The sequence below is a fragment of the Lissotriton vulgaris genome, chromosome 1_1, assembly GCF_964263255.1.
Source record: "Lissotriton vulgaris chromosome 1_1, aLisVul1.2, whole genome shotgun sequence".
In the NCBI taxonomy this organism is placed as follows: Eukaryota; Metazoa; Chordata; class Amphibia; order Caudata; family Salamandridae; genus Lissotriton; species Lissotriton vulgaris.
In genome coordinates, this window is record NC_141685.1 from 533,157,317 (window position 1) to 533,176,837 (window position 19,521).

The 19,521-nt window shown below is 44.0% G+C and overlaps 1 protein-coding gene across 1 annotated transcript in view; it reads right to left on the minus strand.

The window, feature by feature from the left end:
* Positions 1 to 19,521, minus strand: part of LOC147747432 (uncharacterized) — a 342,871-nt gene that overhangs the window by 269,543 nt on the left and 53,807 nt on the right. The window contains exons 4-9 of the mRNA XM_086953898.1: positions 14,945 to 15,199; positions 11,656 to 11,925; positions 6,970 to 7,230; positions 5,345 to 5,608; positions 4,088 to 4,348; positions 1,981 to 2,241 (exon numbers count right to left, since the gene is read on the minus strand). Of these exons, the coding sequence (XP_086810024.1) occupies positions 1,981 to 2,241; positions 4,088 to 4,348; positions 5,345 to 5,608; positions 6,970 to 7,230; positions 11,656 to 11,925; positions 14,945 to 15,199 (1,572 nt within the window). The remainder of the gene's footprint in view (positions 1 to 1,980; positions 2,242 to 4,087; positions 4,349 to 5,344; positions 5,609 to 6,969; positions 7,231 to 11,655; positions 11,926 to 14,944; positions 15,200 to 19,521) is intronic.

A 19,521-nucleotide genomic window follows, 5' to 3' on the forward strand; every position in this document is an offset into this window, starting at 1 on the left:
GGGTGGAATGAACTGTCGCTACATATACGAGCCTCCTCCTCACTTTTTTGAGTAGGACCTAGGTGCTGCTAAATTCACACCTGCTAAGATCCAGGATTCCCTCCCGAGTGATAGTGTGCTCTACAAATCTGCATAACATAACATAACATGACATAACACATGCCCCCCATTATTTAAAAATGAGCCTTGGGGCCTGGATCACTCTCTGAATTAGAACCAGAAGACATGGAAATCAGCTTTCACACAGGACAATGCTCAAAATGAAACAGAGAAACAGCTCTTATGGTGCAGGGACTAGAAGCAGTGAAGTAATTAGCAAGACAGGCAGTTTCCAGGCACTTCCTGGGCCTAATAGGGGCAACGTTTTGAAATGATGACCCTGAAATAACATAGAAAAAAGGAGATTGCCTCCAAAGATTCCTTCCCATATATATGCTATGTAAAAAACGTGTTGCTATAACACTACTACTACCATTGTTAATAATAATAAAAATAATATTAACTCCTTGCATGCTGATGACAAGCTCAGCTCGTCATGCAGCACTGTGACCGTGTGCTTGTGACGAGCTGAGCTCGTGATGGCCTCCGCGGAACGCCCACGCGGGGATAATGACCCCGCTGTGCTGGGCGTTCCATTGAGCGAGCGTGGCCATGACGAGCTCAGCTCGTCATCAGCACATGGCCACCGTGCAGCATGACGAGCCGAGCTCGCCATCAGCACCACGGCACCGCTCGCGGCCCCCCTGGACCCGCGTCGATGGGGTTAGTAAAACTATTGTTGTTATTATTATTATTGTTGTTGTTGTTGTAGTTGCTGCTGTTATTGCCATTGTTGTTTTTGTTTTTATTATTATGCTCTACATTTCTTCTGGATTCCTCAGCTCAAATTTATGAACATGAAAACAGCTAGTTTGTGTAAAGCAGCACAGAGAAGCACTGTGCATATTCACTAAAAGCACTAAAGCGACTGCTAGAACCGGGATAAAAACCACTTTGGACCTAGCATAAGGAGTGTTTGAGAAAATGAATCTTAGTTGGACCTATGACTCTAGACTTCTGAAGTCTCAAACAAACTTTAAAGAAGCTTCATGTTTTCATTGTTAATTATAATGTACAGGACAAAAAGACTAGAGTGCAAAATATGTAGAGGTAGGAAAATGTAGTTGTGGTTGCATTGCATATCTAAGGAAAATGTAGACATGTTGAGTTAAAAAACACTGCATTTGTGAACTGCACATAGGCATACATTAACCTTAACTTTACTCACTGATACTCTTTCCTTATGCCTAACATTTTTATTCTTACACCATGCTGTCTCTCCCATTTTGAGGGGGACCGCCATATCCAAGTACTGTCCTCAGTGTCACCATTCTCCTCACCAACATCTTACACCATCACTTAAAACGTCCATACTCTAACTCTAATTCTGATCCAGTCCTTGAAATATCCCAACTTTAACCCCATCCCTAACCCAAACCTTAACTCTAACTCCAATTCTAGCAATAACCCATTCCCCAACTCAACCCTTGTCCAAGTTCCTTACCCCTACTATTACTATATGCCAGAACCTTACCTTATAAGGTGCTACACACCATACCTTAGTTTAACCCTAAACCCAAAATGTGACCTAAACCCTATCCAAAAAATCTCTCTTACCCTTGCATTTGTTAATGGCTTTTTTGCACATGTTGTTTGTTCTGCTTTTTGGATTGTCTTTTGCTATTATTTTTTCTGGGTGTTCAACAGCTACCTCCAAGGGCTGAAACCAATGCATACATTCTCTGTACCCAGAGTGAGAAAGTTATTACACTGAGGCACAACAAAGGAAGCTAAGAGCAGCATGGCACATATAATACATCTTGTAAGGAACATTGGACTTTCATTTTGCTACTCTGAATTTGCGCTGCCTACAGATGTGACTCCTGTATATTGGAACTGCCGCAGCATGCCAAAGTAGACCGGTGACTCTGTCGTTGTTACCTGTCTGAAACTGTTGCACAGGAGTTGACGTGCTGTTGCATAAGTTGTTTGTTGCAATCATAGTGACGGAGTACACTTCCCCGCAAGATAAATCCGTGAGCGAGCAGCTGAGGTCAGCAGATTCGCAGATGTGGTGAATACCGTCACTTCCTACGGCTTCCACGATGTACAACACAGCACCCACTGTGAACTCCCATGTGACCATCGCTGTGTCGGGCTCACAACCTTGCAGAATATTGACATTCGCTGGAGTGCAGGGAGCTGGAATAAAAGATTAAATACATTAACAGGGAAAGTCCACATCCCATAAACATTTACTACCTTCTCACACTGACCAAATGTGTTGTTTCTACTCAGCTCATGTCAGGAAGCCATGCTGATTGCATCAACTGAGCATGTTACAAGAACCCTAAGACGCCATGGACATCATTTAGGGGTTGCCAGTGGTTGAAGTGGTGACCTCGGCTTACCCCTTGCTACCCCTGGCACTGTCTTTGCGACCCCTGCCTTCAAATGTGGCAAAATGTACGTTGGTTGGAGTTCCACTTTCCTTGTTTTCTTTTTTTATTACACTAATAATTATCATTCACTATTAGTGTGATAAAAAATGGAGTACAATTAGCTGGAATATCACTCTCCCTGCCATGATAAGACATGTTGGCACACAGAAGAGGGAGTGGGGAGGATGGCAATTGGGTAGAGAGAGAAGAATGATGAAATGGGCAGGAGGTGGTGCAGTAGTCATGGTGGGACCTGGAATGGACACTGGAAAAGGCCAAGGAGGAAACAGGAAACAAGGTAGGACAAATAAGGAGGGCAGGACAGTAACAGTTGTGGAATTGTGGCATGGGGCGTGGCAGCGACAGACATCAGGCCTAACCATTATATACCTGTCCACCAATTGAATCTAAAATAGGGAAGAAGCAAGGCGATCCCATTAAGGTGAATGGGAAAATAAGCATTTTTTTTGTAGAGTGATATAACTTTTAAAAGAGGGTCAGATTAAAGTCTATGGAGGAAGTCTTTTTGTCAATGAGGGGAATATCAGTAAAAGTAGGGTGACACCCACCAAATGAGAGTAAGTTGATAGATATATCATTAATTAGTAGTAAGGCAGTACCAAAAAGGGACTAGGCGAGGGTCAGTGAATAGGACTCAGGAGAGTAAGCAAAAGAGTATTCAACAAAGTCATCCCATCTCTTGCTTCCACCAAACATCCTTGCACTCAACTTGCTTTCAGATCTTTGTTTTGGACATCTTGCTGATTCCACTTTATACTGTTCCATATTAGACTAAAGGCCTGATTGTGAGTTTGGTAGTGTGGTGCCAGGTCCTTCCCGCCACCGCACCACCAAACCAGTGGTCGGGCCATCTGCCAGATTACAAGTATTTCTCATGTCTGGCAGGCTTTTTTTGGCATTCCCACGACGGTGCCCTGAAAATGGGCACCTTAATGGAAATGCCCAAAACAGTTCCTGCAAGACATCAACGATAAAGTCCATGCCATGCAAGAACAGGGCTGCATGCACACAGGGGGGCACATGTGTGCCCCTCTGCATTCACCTCATGGTGCAGAGGCACAAGGGACTCTGTAGAGCCCCCTTTCTATCCTCTCCATCACGTTTTTCATGGAGGAGGAACCGCCTTGAAAACCGGGGCAGACAGGAAACTTGTAATATGCTTGGCAGGACTGCAGTGATCCCGCCAAGCATATTGCGTCCTCCTGAATGCCGCAACACATCCAGGCAATGGTGGTTCCCTGACGGCTGCATCGGGCAATGGCGGTCTGACTGCTCTAATTACAATAGGGTGGCCGGAAGGCCACCATGGTGGTGCCCCTGCAAGTCTGGAGGTCAGTGGACTGCCCGACTCGTAATAGAGCCCCCATTTGTGTGCTATGGGGACAGGGCTGATATACTGTCATATATTATGAGCTATTATTTATGGTTTGTAATCTTAAATATGTTATTCAACACTTGTTGACATTGATGCACCCTGAGCAGACTGACTGAGATAATTAAAACATGAATTTTTTAGATAGGACTCTTACTAAACACAAGCTGCATGCTAACCTCCTGAGGTAAAATGACCTGAGGATGTCATGTACCTGTGACCACATCATCACTAACACTCTTGGCGCTGGAGCACTCGTCATCATACGCCACGACGCTGACGGACAGGCTTTCTCCACACTGCAGGTCAGTGATGGCGCAGCTGGTCCTGAACGTGCTGCAGTTGTAAATGGTTCCGCTGCTTCCCAGAACCACTGCTGCGTAGGAAAAGGCTCCGGGGGCTTCTGTCCACGAGATCGTCAGAAGGTTCTCGTTGCAGTCGGGGACAGCTTGTACATCTTGTGGGTCGCAAGGTGCTGTAATAAACAGTGACAATGGCGGCAGCATGTTAGAAACAACAGGATTCGGGTAATCACAGTCCCAAGCCGATTGGTCAGTAGGCAAGCGACAAATTAGAAAGGGCACCAACAGGTGCCAAGTGTAGATGGAATCACCAGTGAGGGCTCAAAGTTTTTCTCAGAAGCTACCCACTGGTCCTGCTGAATGTCAGTGTTACCAAATATTATCGCTATCTAGCTTTGGTTACACCCCATGCCTCTTTCACCACTACCATTCACTCCCTAATCTCACTTTTGCTGTTCTTTTTCATCCCTGCTGTCTCCCTCTGTCACCTTTTCCCCGTGTTTCTTTCCCTCCTCCTTCTTTCCCCCATCCTTGCCTTTGTCTCTCTTCTTCGGGGTTAAGTTCTGATAATGTAAAATAAGTCCAGATCCCCCAAAATGAGTGCCGGTGGGCCCCACCTGCATCACCGCCGCATAGTAAAATATACTTGTAAACTTAGAACATCGAAACAATATGAAAAAAATCGACATTGAAATTCTGTTCACCATGTACTGTCAATTCTTTATGAATATCCTGAAAATATTACTGGCTTTGACTATTCAGTGGGTCAGCATTGCCACCCCCTGCCCCTTATTTGCAGTCACAGCCGCCCTACCATAGGCAGGTTGGACATACTGCTGAGATTTTCAAGGGTGCACTGGACCCTCTCCCTCCATGGCATCTGCGGAACAGCAGAATGTGGCCACGGCTTACTAAAGAATGCTGCTACCTAATAGTATGTAAGATCATTTCAGTATGGGAATTTGTGAAGAAAGGATATCACCTGAATTGAATGCAAGATGTCATTAGCAAGTTGCAGAACTGGTGGTCATTGGAGAGGTATGACCCAGGCTTGTGAACCAAGGCTAAACTAACCCCAGAATGTCAGACTTCCTGAAACCAGTGAAGTTATGCAGCAAGGCCACTCTCTAAGTGCCTGACAGTCAGGCATAGATGGTGACTATACTAACATGTGTTCACTGCAATGGGAATACTGCTGGAGCCGTTCCTCAAGCCATCGAATCCAAAAATGGTTAGTTCATATTGTGTTCCACACATCAGATTCATGAAGAAGCAGGTTGTGTCGTCGTTGTTGTAACAATATTCCCTGCTTCCATCTGGCGCCAGGACAGTGGCTGTGTAAGAAATGGCGTCGACAACAGGGTTCCAGCTTAAGTAAATGATGTTGACTTGGCAGTCGTGTGTCACCGTTATGTTCTCAGGAGCGCATGGAGCTGGCAGGAGAGACAGAGGAGAGAAACATAGGTAATCATCCAGCACTTCGAGTCAGAGACAGAAACAGTATCAAACTTTGAGTTGACGACTGCATGGGAGAATAACAAGCAACTGCGCTACCCAGGTGCCGGCATTTGCAAAATCTACCTTGTGGCTAGACCCATTGACAAAGCTAATCTTGATAATACTTTCCATCAACAAGAAAATGCAAATCCAGGCTTTGTATGTTTATTCTTTTCTACTGTAGTAGACTGTACATTCTGCACTTCCTGTACTTAGACGGCACTTACTGAAGGCAGTCAAAGATAAAGTAAGATTTTTTCTCCAAAACAAGTTAAAATAAGAGGTTTTCTATGGTGCAACCATCTTTATCGATGAACCAACATTACCTGACACCATACCGTTGACAATCCATCAGGGCCGGCTTTAAAGCTGGTGGTGCCCGGTGCAACAAGGTTTTTGGTGCCCCCCACCCATGACCTCCACCTCGGATTCCTTCACTACCACCCAGCAAAAGTGCCCCTCATTTCTCAATAGCCCCTCGCTCACATACATGTTATTGGTTTTAAAGCGCTGGTAAGGCTGGTTTTACAGATCCACTCAGCTATCCCCAAACAATGCAGATCGGTTCTGCGCTACTTTAAGGTGAGCCAAAACTGCCACTAGACAAAACTCAATGTCTCTCTCTCTAGCAGGAACATTAATCACAAGAGTTTTCTTGACATGTTTATTGCTGCCTGAAAGCTGCATGTACATGGAACTCAGCAGCAGTTGCCTTTCAATCCTAAGTAATTGCTCAACACAGCACGGTCCTCCAGGTCAGTGACCTGTGCAACTGCAACAGTCGCGCTGCCCTAAAGCTGGCCCTGCAAACCATACAGGCTTTGGAACATTGCCTCCCAAAACCCAAATATAGCCCTCGTTCTTGTTTTCATTGACTCTAAAGCATACCAATCAATACCAAGGCACAGCAGTCACATTTGATGGAAATGGGCTGTGCACCTGGTAGAGATGTACAACGCAGAGGAAGATATTTGGACCTGCAAAGGAACTTAGGGCCCGGTTACGAGCTCGAACTGGGCTGGTCATAGCCGCAGACCTCCAAGAGCACAGAGCATGGCAAAGCAGGCTCCACAATGTCTCGCCCATCATAGGCGCTTGTCAGGGGCGGCGAATGCCCTCAGCGGCTGTTGTTGGGGGCAGATTCAGAGGTCTCTGCCTGGGAGCCTCGAGATATTTAGCCCGCCACCTTGGCCACCAGGCCATGTTCCCCCATGACATGGAATGGCCTTATATAGTGGACACGAAATATATGTATTCATTTAGACCAAAAAAAGAAATAATGTATATAATTAGTTACCTGTGTCCAGAGGTAGAGTAATTGCAATGTCACTACTGCAACTGCCTGCTGTTGCTACGACAGCCACCTGGTAGCGTTTCTCACACTTCAGTCCTACCAGGTCACAGCTGGTTTTGACCGCGTCACAGGTTACAATGTCCCCATCTGTAGATGCAGCAGTGACCGTGTATGAAAGTGCACCTCTGCATGTATCCCAAGTTGCCACTGCAGGTTGAAGGTTGTCAGTGTAGTCAAGGACAAGTCCCTGAACTGAATCAATCTCTGGTGAAAACACAAAAACACATAGCAATTACAATTAAGTACAAAGAAGTATTAAGAACTGTCTCGTTTTCCAGTAAATCATGTAAATGTATCTGCCTAGCTTTTACTACTAGTCTGATAACAGAATCCAACATGAAGGTCAGTGAAGTGTGCATCATATACAGAACTAGCACCTTGTCTACCAAAACACAAACTATATCAGGTTTACAGGTTGCTCCTTTCAATACTTGTGTTAAGGGTCATTTCCGGGGATGCTGGGGCGCTTGCCTTGCGGTAGTCCTTTAATTTTTCTACACCAACCAGGCACTTGGAAAAGTACCGATTTGCACAGCACAGTAACTTCTGCAGTAAAGCAGGAACATTTAAGGCAAGTGAAATATTTGCTGCTCTATGGAGCTTAGAGGATCCTGACCAGGAAACCCCTTTGAGAATCCACCCTGTTTTTTGGGATTTAAGTCTCTGTTTTTAGGCTTTTGTTCTGGATGAGGTGTGACTAACAGACCATACGCCCATATGCTCTCTAAAAATTGTATGGTTTAAACATCTCTATACAGCTTTTTTTTAGGGGATTTTTATATAGCGCAAACTAGACCGAAAGGTATCAGAGCGCTTTGCATGAGCACCAGTTGCATTGCAGACAGACACATTCATTTTTTGTGAGGCACAGGGAGATTAAGTGGTTTACCCAGTATCACAGGATGTTGAGCATCCCTTCCGAGACTCGAATCCGGTCCCCAGCTTCGGGGTCAGCCGCCCTAGCCGTTACGCTAAGCCCTCTGGCGTAGATCTGCCTTGGCTTTTTCCAGGCACTTGGCTATACAAATTTTAATACCTTACTCCTCGTAATTCAGTAGGTATTATTACAGGAAAAGCTGTCCAAATGCAGAGTGGCTTGCAATGTTAACTCATTAATGATTTGGGTCTCAGTCATGGGAAAGGCCACCAGCACCAAAAATATACTAAATGCAGTAATGCCTGAAAGACTAAATATTTTAGTTTTGAGGCTTTAAATACCAGACACTCTATGTCTAATCCAATGCTCTGAGATTCGTGCATTAGCTAAGGCTTTTTGACAACTGCTTTACACCGCTACTCGGAGAGACCAGTTTTGCATCGCACACACCAACAGTCTTCCTACAAGACATCAGTTCCACATGCTTCAAAAGGATCACACACAGAGCCAGGAAGCAAGAAGGGAAAAAGTCCCTCAGTTGACTGCTGGGCACGTGTTAAGCCCTTCCCCAATGGGCTAATTCCCCCGCAGTGCGGGGGGTAAGGGGGCCGTGCGCAGCGCCGTGGTGCTTGTGACGAACTCAGCTCGTCACGACTCCGCCCACTCAATGGAACACCCCGCACAGGAGGGGAATTAGCCCCGCGTGGGCGTTCCACAGCCGTTATGACGAGCTCAGCTCGTCATGAGCGTCGAACGGGTTAATAAACAAAGCTGATCGGACTTCTTTTCAAGTTGAGGTCTCTGGTAGACCCATAGTCTCACTTGCTCAGCAAGGGTTTGCGCCTGCAGATGGTGCCAGAATCCTTTGAAGCAGAGTAGGCTGAACTGGTTAGTAATGGGTGAAGGTGGTAGAGAATTTCTTAGTGCTAAGGTTTCTCATGTCACCTTAGTTTTTACGCCAATAATCTTCCACATATTGAATAAAAAATTGGGCATTGGGTGTGTGTATGTTTTACACATTGGTTTAGGGTAGCTCATAAATTGCTGGCTATTACCCTTTTAAAAGTCCCCAATAAGCCCATTGTCACCTTAGTACCTGAATAGAACTCAGAAAGCGAAGTGCTGTTGGTTGCAGAAATACAATGTTTTATTGCCTGCCAGGGAAACTCTGAAAGACATTGTTCCTCACCACTTGAACCTTTGTGTCCAGGACATTTACATAACACTCAAGGAAGCGGTTGCTTCACTTATTCCAGAAGGATATTTGATGTGTCTGTTGGAAAATCTGACCTGTGGCAGGAGCCTGTTTTACGGAATAGTGAGCTGGGGTGATACAAAGCTCATGGGCACACCGGGGGGTGCTGACCACAGAAAACCTTGCGTCAAGTGGAATAGACTCTCAAACTCTATTCCTGAAGGCCTCTAATCTGGATCTGAAGGTTGTGCCGTGAAGCCAGGAGAATCCTATACTCAATGTTGGCCCTTGATATGCTTGGAAAGACAGCGGAGACCTATTGTGTGGTGTTTCCAAGCCATTTGCAAAGGGAGTTAACCCCTGTGTTACTCACCACAACTTTTATTTTAGATTCTATAACTTTCAAAACACTTGGGAGCTTTCTGTAATGTGCCTGTCAGGGGAGTTGAGTGGACATTTCAGATAAAGGAACTCTTTTGACATTTTATTTTCTCATTTTCTGATTTCACACTTTTGTTTTTAAGAATGTTGTTTTTGCATTGACTTTTCATCAACTGAGCTCCCTTTTTGGGGATTCCGCTCAGCGAACATGGTTTGGACCAGTATGTTCCTTATTCAACTGCATTGTTGTTGATTTTTCAGATACACATAACACAACATGTGTATTTTCTAAAGAACGAGTGCTCCTTTAGCCTAGCTGCCAAAAGTGAGCAAGCGAACCTTCAGGAAAGAGGTTTATCTCTGTTGATTGGACTGCAAAATTTTACAAGCATATGCCATGGTTTAAAAATATTTGTCCTCATTACATTTCATGGCACTGTGATGTAAAATAAGAAGTTGAACATTCTGTGAAATGTCTTCCTAGCAATTGTGGTGTCATATACCTTGTTTCTTTTGCTTTGTCATATACCTTAACACACATTGGGGGATATTTACAAGGAAATGGCGCAGTGTGGCGCTGCACGCAGTTTAGCAGCACCGCACTGTGTCATTTAAAAAATGCAGGGATGCGCAATATTTACAAGAACACAGGGCATCCCTGTGTTTTCCCTTGCACTAGAAAAAGCTGCCTATCAACAACACAGACACCCTTGCACCATACTGCAAGGGTGCTTGCATTGTAGGGATGATCCCCTACAACGCAGGCATCGTGCACCATGGTGCAAGGGTGTCCTTGTTGCAGGATGATTGTTTATGTACAGGAAGGGACACCTTTATGCACATAAACAATCTTTAAAGGCTCTTTGCTCTTTCTACGTGTGCTGCAGAATGCAGAGTGCCCAACACGTAGAAAGAGCAAAAAAGAGAAGTGGAAGTATTTCTACTCGTTGTGCCAATCAAACACCTGTTGTTCAGTGGCGCTAGTTTTAGTTGCTGCCCCAGATTTACAAGTATTTGTAAATCTGGGGCAGCGTCAAAAAGCAATGAGTGTTGCGGTGGAACGCCCACAGCAAACTCCATGGCACGCCCCTTTCACACAGATACCTCCGTGAAAGGGGACTATATTTTTAAAGCGGCGTTAAGCCATGCAAAGTGGCGTAATAACACTTTGTAAATATGGAGCAGGGCACTACACCACCAGAACATCGGGAAAAGTGACCTTCTGGTGGCGCAATGTTTTTGTAAATATTCCCCATTATGCATAGCAACATATTATTTAGGGAGGAAAAAAGTGTTTTTTGCAAGGGACATACATGTAGTCAAGCCAATTTACCCAATGAAGACCGGCCAGTGTGTTGGACCCCTCTACTTCCGCTTGATCCAGCAGCACATTTGCTCTGATGGGTGGACCTAATTTGCCTCTGGCAAGCTAATTGAACTTGTCCTTCATGCTAAAAATGAATTTTCTGCTTTGTAATTTGCTCCATCACCAGTGCATTACCAGTGGGAACCACCAGAGATTTTCTTTGGCTCATTAGAATACCAAGAAAATTGACATACAAGCTCTGACTTTTTAAGTATATGCACTAATGGCTCTGGGACATGACTATTTGATGTTGTGTTTTTCTTACTCTTAATGAAGGCCTTCTGGACTTTCTACTTTTGATCAATAGCTTTGCCAATTTAGATAATCTTTTAAACAGTATAAGCCTCATTCCGGAATGGATAATAAAATATTTTTACTCATGCAGGAAGGTTACCTACTCTGCATGCTTACCACCATTGCAATTAAGGGAACATTGCAAAGGATTTTAATACCCATTTCCACAAGTGAATTAAACACCAATATTGAAAAGTGTTTAGCAAATTAATAATAGGCATCTAATATTGTATGTGCTTTGTTAAAAAACATATTTTAAAAGTAGATGGCTGATTGGAACTCACTGCTACACGTGTCCACACACGCTGTGAAATAAGTCCTAATGTTCTAATCGTGAGTCCGAAAATGACATTGTTTCATATTAGTTGATGCAGTCAAGCAGAGTGTAAAATAGTCTCCTGCACTGCGGAGTTAGGCACTCCTCTTGGAAGAATCTCAGCTCAATATATGACCAGTGAATCTCGCGGCTTCAAGTTGGGTTGTAACGTATCAATGGAAGGATAAAACCATACTCACTTCCTGTTTCATGCTGAACCCGATTCTCTTCACCGGCAACATAGAACCAATTATAGGAGACCAATCCAAATATGTACTTGGTGCACGGGAGAAGGTTATCCAAAATGATTGTTGTGGAGGTGGTCTTCCTGATGACGGGGGAACTGTTGACGTCACCATTCTCATAAATGTAGATCCCATACATGAGGGCTTTGTTCACAGCGGGCCAAGACAAAGCCACACAGTAACTGTTGACAGTCGTCCGTGTGATAAGAGTGGGTGGTGGCGTCACTGAAACAAAGGCACATGTATTTTTATTGAAGATTATGGCGGCGTTTCAAGCATTTTCAAAAAATCACAAGATAATTTTTTCTCCTCAAGCACATCTCTCTCAGCCATACTAGTGCACATGTTTTTTGTTTCTAGTCCTTTCAAAGTCATTGTGCTTGGGACCCTGAGTATAAGGGACCTGGGGATACAGGTGCATCTTACAGGCAGGCAAACCCATCCCACTGCTGTAGCACTCTTGACTATTGAGTCTTTTTCATTGAGGGTAGATATAATCTACCTTTTGAGGTGACCCAAACCACTCTGTACCATAAAACCTTTTCGTCCCAGTCAATTTCCAATATGAACTTTAGTCAGATGTTTTGTGTTTCCCATTCACTATGGAGCATGCAAGTGTTAATGAGTTGTGTATAACAGGGAAGAAGCAAAAGAAGCAGTATGTGAGATACTTTGGTAAGATTGAACATTCAAGAAGGACCACAAAATGCATTTCTTTGAATTGTCTGAGTTTATGCTGATGGTGTTTTCCAAGCATTTATGTTGCACCGCCTAGGAAGCATTGGGAATCGAGCTCCGTGGAGCCTCACTCCAGCTAGTTCTCAACCCTGGGCGTAGATGGTGGAGTGGAGTGCGCATGAATTAGAGGTGAGCTATGGGAGGAGGTGGAGGCAAGCCAGAGTCACTCGGTCTCCACTCTCACCACAAAAATGCATTTGTCGGTTGTGTTTTTCATCTGTTTCGATGTCACCACTCCTGAAGCTGACTCTTTTGTCTTGAAGGACTTCACATCGATCCAGCTCTAACGAGCATGTTTACATATTTGAACACACTATCTGTGACTTCTCAAGTCAAAAAACAGAAGTGTATTCAGTGCTTAATTAGAGCCAGTGGTTTCCGGTGCTCAGCACCCGCACTTAATGGTCATCACCACACTTATGACACATGGTGGTGCTGCTATCTAATTTAGAGATGAGCAGAACAACGGTTGTTTATTAATACAATATGCATAAAAAAAATAATACCTTATTCCCCAGCCCTTCCTTAAGCTTTGGGGACTTGTAATAATCCGAACTGTCGCACTTGAAGACGAAAGATGTTAGGGTAGATGTTTGCCCTGGGCGTAGATGGTGGAGTGGAGTGTGCATGAATTAGAGGTGAGCTATGGGAGGAGATGGAGGCAAGCCGGAGTCACTCGGTCTCCACCCACACCACAAAAATGCATTTGTCGGTTGTGTTTTTCATCTGCTTCGATGTCACCACTCCTGAAGCTGTGACTCTTGTGTCTTGAAGGACTTCACATCTATCCAGCTCTAACGAGCATGTTTACATATTTAGACACACTATCTGTGACTTCTCAAGTCAAAAAAACAGAAGTGTATTCAGTGCTTAATTTGAGCCAGTGGTTTCCGGTGCTCAGTACCCGCACTTAATGGTCATCACCACACTTATGACACATGGTGGTGCTGCTATCTAATTTAGAGATGAGCAGAACAACAGTTGTTTATTAATACAATATGCATAAAAAATAATAATACCTTATTCCCCAGCCCTTCCTTAAGCTTTGGGGACTTGTAATAATCCGAACCTTCGCACTTGCAGACGAAAGATGTTAGGGTAGATGTTTGCTACCGTCATTGGCATCAATGACAGGAGAATGGGTGGAGCAAGCTGCAGTGGCCTCCTGGTCAGGGACCTGGCACTTATTATATTACAAATTAAGCACTGAATTCAAAACTCAAGGTCAGCTCAGGTAACTCTTAGTGCATTCCCTGACGGCTTTACTGCATGTATTTCAGACTGGTATACAATACAGAGCCAAATCCATTTTGAACCATTTTTATTACTGCTAGTCTCATAGGAAATGTAACAAAAAGCATTTGCTTCGTCCGTACTACATAAATATTTCTGCACCAGGACCAACATGGAGCAAACGGATTCTGCAGCATTATAAACAAAAAAAATTTGACATTTATTTATTAGGAGTCTTTTTGAATCTGTCCCTGTTTTTAAAAAAAAATAATTTAAACAAATGCAACATGGTCCAGGTAATGTTGCAGCTTTTGCTGCTTAAGAAGTAGGACATGGAACAAAGTGGCAAATACTCACAAATACTCCCATCTTTCAGATTTCAAAGGTGTGGGAAAGTGTTTTCTCCCTGTATTATGTAAAAAAATCGAAAAACGAAATATCGTGCTACAAAATCGCTCAATTTCCTTGTCCTGGTGCAAAACTTGAGTTTGGAAGAGAGCATGTTTTAGCTATTACATGCCACCATCTTTTTTTCCCTTCTTGGTTAGTCAAGGTGTCCAGCAAAGCAAATGTTAGAGCTCTCCGTGTCCTTCCCGCTCACATCTAACGATGGTGCAGCGTACACTCACATGTCAATACACATTTACAATAGACGGTCACAGCGAACCTGCTAAATATATTGAAGTGTTTGACTTGGTATTTGAATTTCAAAACAGGCCGAGGCCAAAAAGAGCCCTCTCTTAATAGAGGTCTTCGTGCAAAAGTTTACATGTGTGTCAATGTCAGAACATACATTGCAAGTTATGATACCATATTAACACGATAAAAGAGGGGTCAATCTTTTTTAGTTGAATGACGTCAGCACGTTATGTAACGAATTAATAGCCAAAACTTTATAAATAAATAAATGTGATGCCGGTTTTGTAAAGAATTAATAAGATGTGAAGTCTGCCAAAGCGTGAAAAATTATAATACTTTCAACTGATGTATCTGTTTAAATATGGTTTTACTGTCCTGGGTTGAAATGCGTTGCTGTGGTGCTGTTCATCATACCTGCCTTCAGATAGGACTAATAGGCACTTTATTGTCAGTTCATTTATACTTTTCAATAAAAGTTCCGATAGCTCACACAACGTTATATGTGCTCATCACAAGCCATGATGAGCCACATACAGTCAAACACAGTCTTAACAAGCATATGGCTTTTCAGAAAATGGCGGCCACTGCGCCATGAGTCCACCACGCACGCCAACCTGGCCACCACCATACTTACACGTGAGCACGGTTATCTTCTTGCTGCCCGTACTTGGTCCGGCGGTGTTCACAGCATACAAGGTCAGGGTGTAAACGGTGGTGGGCTGCAGACCAATAATATTGCCGCTCAAGGCGCTGAAGGTGCGGTTGATGGTCGCACTGCCCAATGCCGCCGTTAGGAAGTAGTAGTCGGCCCCTGTTTGTGGAGACCATCCTACCGTGATCTGCGTGCTGGATAAGCCGTTTGCCTGGACAATCTGCGGTGTAGCAGGCACTGAAAAAAAAATGTAGAAAAAATGCAGTGTTTAGTCAGTGAACCCACCCAACCAGCCCAGGATTTTGAAAATAACACACAGTCTTACTCTCCTGACAGGTGTGAATTAGCTAAGGTTTCTGATCATTTAGGTCCTCATTCCAAGTCCTTTTTGAATCAAGGAGTGGGCGTAACTCACGTAATTTGCTGTAGTGTAAGAACGCAAAATTACAGCAAAGTTAAGTGGCATTACGTCAAGAGCGTAACCCTGAATTCAGGACCAGACTGGGAACTCAAACCAGCCCTGGCAATTAAGTCGGACTGGCCAGGGGCTGGGGGCGTATGCAGGGGGCCAAAAATGGCCCCCACTGATTGAAAATCATCCCCAACCTTCCGGCCCACTGGAAAAATGCCCAGTGGCCGTTATAGTCAGTCCGGCCCTGCCTGCATTAAGTTCTCTTTTCTTAGCACAAAATGCAACCTTGCGTCCAAAATGAACCCAAGGATGCATTTTGCACTCAGAAAATAGAGCTGAATGCAGAAGAACAGGAATGGGATCAGCCAGCTGCCACTCGCTCTGTTCCTGTGCTCCTGGCTGGACATTTTTATCTCAAATTATGCAAAAGGGTATAATCACGTAATTTTTTGTAATTTTGCATCAAAAAGAGTAATACAATATTACTAAAATGGCTCTGATTACTCTGGTGTAATTAACATTTCAGTCAAGCCCATTTGATTTCTGCTTTGGATGAAAGCAAGAGATTTGCCTAAATCTGGATTCACATCCATAAATTTCCCTCCATCCCATAGGTGAAAGCTCACCTTATTTATGAGGAGAAAAGCCACTCCAGCCTGAGTTTTGCCCCTTGCAACATGAGGAAAGGTATTGCTGTGTTTCTGCCCATTCTGAAGAGCATAGGTCTGGCTGAGGCAATAATACTATACCCATTAAATACCACATCCCACAGTATCAATATTTACTAATTTCCTTGTTATCACAGTTGATAATGGACAACTTGTTACGTGTGGGGCAGAGTCATGCCATACAAAATGAAGGGCTTCATTTAGGAGTGTGGCAGCCAACTCGCCTGTCCACCATGGCAGTGCAGTGATGTTCTCTGCCGTCCTGGCAGAAGACTATCCGCAATACAGAGAGATCTCGACATGGCAGCAGCGATGTCTGTGCCTTCAGCAGAGCCACCAGTGCCATTGAAGGCACAGTAACTTTCATGAGAGGGCGCAACATTTAATGCACCCGCTTAGCAACGTTTTCAGTCTTTCACAAACAAAGTCTCAAAGCAGGAGTTTGTTATTGAAAAGCAAAAAATAAGTGTCTCTGACAGCAGGAAGTTTTTTTGTAAGTGGGTGGGGGTCATTAGTTTGGTTTCCTGGTCGGAACTGCCAGGCCAGGCATTGTAGAATCTGCCTTCTGAAATACTAAGGGCCTCATTACCATGCCAGTCGGAAAGGCTCCAAATAGCATTCGGATTTTCCTAACCCGTGTTGGAACCCATGCTTCCAACTGACTCTAAAATATTTCCAACTGACTGATTATGATAGAAGGAAACCGTTCGGTCATTCCGACTCGGTTCCGACCGGCATTCAGAAACTCTGAGTCTGTCAGAGCCTATTCATACAGCTCAATAGATAGCGTTTCCACCCGACCGGTTACGATGTTGGATTCCGACAACCTTTTCAACTCAGTCTGTCTGACACAAAAAGGCTGACTTTGGGGCCCCCTAGCAGGCCCCCCTTCATCCTGAGGCCTCTGATTGGGGGCTGTGGGGGTACCCAAGGAACCCCCCTGTAGAACCATGCACAGTGAGACAGGCACCATGGGGTATCCTCCACAGGGTGCAAGGTTTGCCATAACCACCCTTTTTTTCACTAGGAGCCTGTGTTGTCGGTCGGAACACAGGCTCCCATTGAAGTCAATAAGGGACTTTCCAAACGGTGTTCGGAAGCATCATAATCGGTCGTTTGAAACCTCCAACTGCGAGTCAGTCGCAACCAAATCTGACAAGGAGTTGGGAGGTTTAGTTTCTGACTGACATCGTAATCATTCCTGAGTGCGAAACCACGGGTTTGGGAGTCAGGATATCCGCCACATTTTTTAAGGAGTATCCCATCATAAGGCCATACGTTTTTGACAATAGGTGCTCTGTCGCTGTGTATGTTTGGTGGTTAGTCATTTTAGGAGAAAAGTGTGACAGAGTCCCATCATCACTGAAAATATTTTGATCATAGAACTTGCCTGCTTTGATGCTCAGTGACTGTTGCTAACCTTTTACTAATCTCAGCTCTATACTATAGCCAACAAGATGATGTATTCTAATGTGTGCATTCAACCTGCACGGTATTTATCATGGTGCAATGCATTATGGACTTTGTAGTTCCAAGCCATCTCATTCACAATGCCAAAGTTCATCAGATCTCCACATTTTAGTATTAGAGCTACAGGTGTCGCTGCGCTATGTTAGCCAGCAATGTATTAGGCTAGGTAGACACAGTGTTAGGGGCATCATATAGCTGCCGCAGCCCTGCCTCACATTACGCACACACACAGGTAGATAAAGAAGGCTGGGCTAAAGAGCTCGCAGTAGCTTCTGGCCTTTGCAGTGTGAAGCCTTTTGAAAAGATCTGGGACTGTAAAGAACACAAGGCACTGCTGGCTAATGCACTCCAAGAATTTTCGGAAAAACCTGCAAGCGCAAAGACCTTAGATGCACATCTGGCTCCTAAAGTGCAGGCTGACCAGTGGGGCCGATTTATAAAATATGGTTACGTAGAAGTATGCCGAACTTTGCAATTGTCAATGAAGCAAATAAAAACATTTTGGAACTACATAAACCATAATGCACTGCAGAGGAGAGGCCAATAGATGTTTGTAGCTCGTGTGTAATAGAGCTGTAGTAGTTTCAGCCTACTACCTAAGTCAATTCAGTTTTAACAGGTGGTGCTGTACAATATTTTCCCTTCGAATTTCATGTGCTGTTTACCAAGAAAAAATGATGAATTGAATAATGGATATGCAATTGTTTTTGACACTGCTGACAACTGAATAACAGCATCATTGTTTATGAAGAGCTCTTCCTTCAGCACAAACACTGGGGATGGGGGGGGGGGCAGATTTACTAAGTTTTCACGCAGCGCATTACTCAAAGTGTCTGTGCTGCGCTGCGTGAAAGGGCGAGAGCAGAACAGCGCCATATCTATTAAGTTAACTATTGGCTCTGTTTTCCTCCCCCCTTGAGCTGGTGCACTTGGGGTTACCCGGCACCACACGCACACACTTTTGCACTATAGTGCAAGGGTATGTGTGTTCTACCAAGCATAGATTTTGTAGTGGAAGGGGACCGTTCCGGTACAAAAAATATACTTTACTGCTTTTCCTGGTTTGTATGTGATATACAATGCAGCGCACATGCAAAGATGGCAAAATATAGAGAGTTTTACCAATGACTCAATAGTTATCCCTGCTTTGAGAAGGTTTAAACCCTATCTACCAGTTTTAGTAGATAGAGGTGTGCATGAAAACCCATGGGTGGCTGCATGGGAGTGCCCACGTACCAGCCATGGAACGACGCCTTGATGTAAATTAGCGCATAGCTATGCATTGCGTACCTAACTTTTCTTGGTAAGTAAATACCACAAAAGTAAGGCATTCCCAGCGCAAAGTGTTATTAATCTGGGCCAAAAAGTCTAGGAGCCAGTAAGTATTGATGCAAACTCCATCACCGGGAGACATAGGGCCATATGTATCAAGCCATTTTTGATTCGCAAAGGCCGGAATTCGCCGAATTTCGGCCTTTGCGAATCGCAAAAGGCTGTTTTGCATTTATTGATATGTATCAAAAAATCGCATCTTAAGGAATCGCAAATATTTGTGATTCCTTATTTTGCTATAGCATTTAAGTAAATCACAATTTTGCGATTCCTTAAATGCTATGTATGAAGCATTTTACTGTAGCGAATTTAGCTTAAGAAATCGCAATTTACCCCCAACTTTCAGTAGGTGGTAAATTGCGATTTCTTTTCAAAATACACTAATTGGCATTTTTTAATGTGGCATGTGACGCACATATGCCCATAGGGCATGTATGTGCGCCATATGCACACACATGCTAATTTCAGGGGTGCAGCAGGTTGTCCTTGAGACACCCCTGCACCCTTGAAATCAATCTCATTTTGCGATTAGAAAATTGCGAATCGAAAAATGAAAAGCAATTTCACAATCATTCCTATGGGCCTCTTGGCCCATAGGAATGAATGGGAAAATATTCTTTATTTGAGAATTCGCAACTTGCGAATTCGCAAATAAGGAAGACTAAGAAATTGCAAAA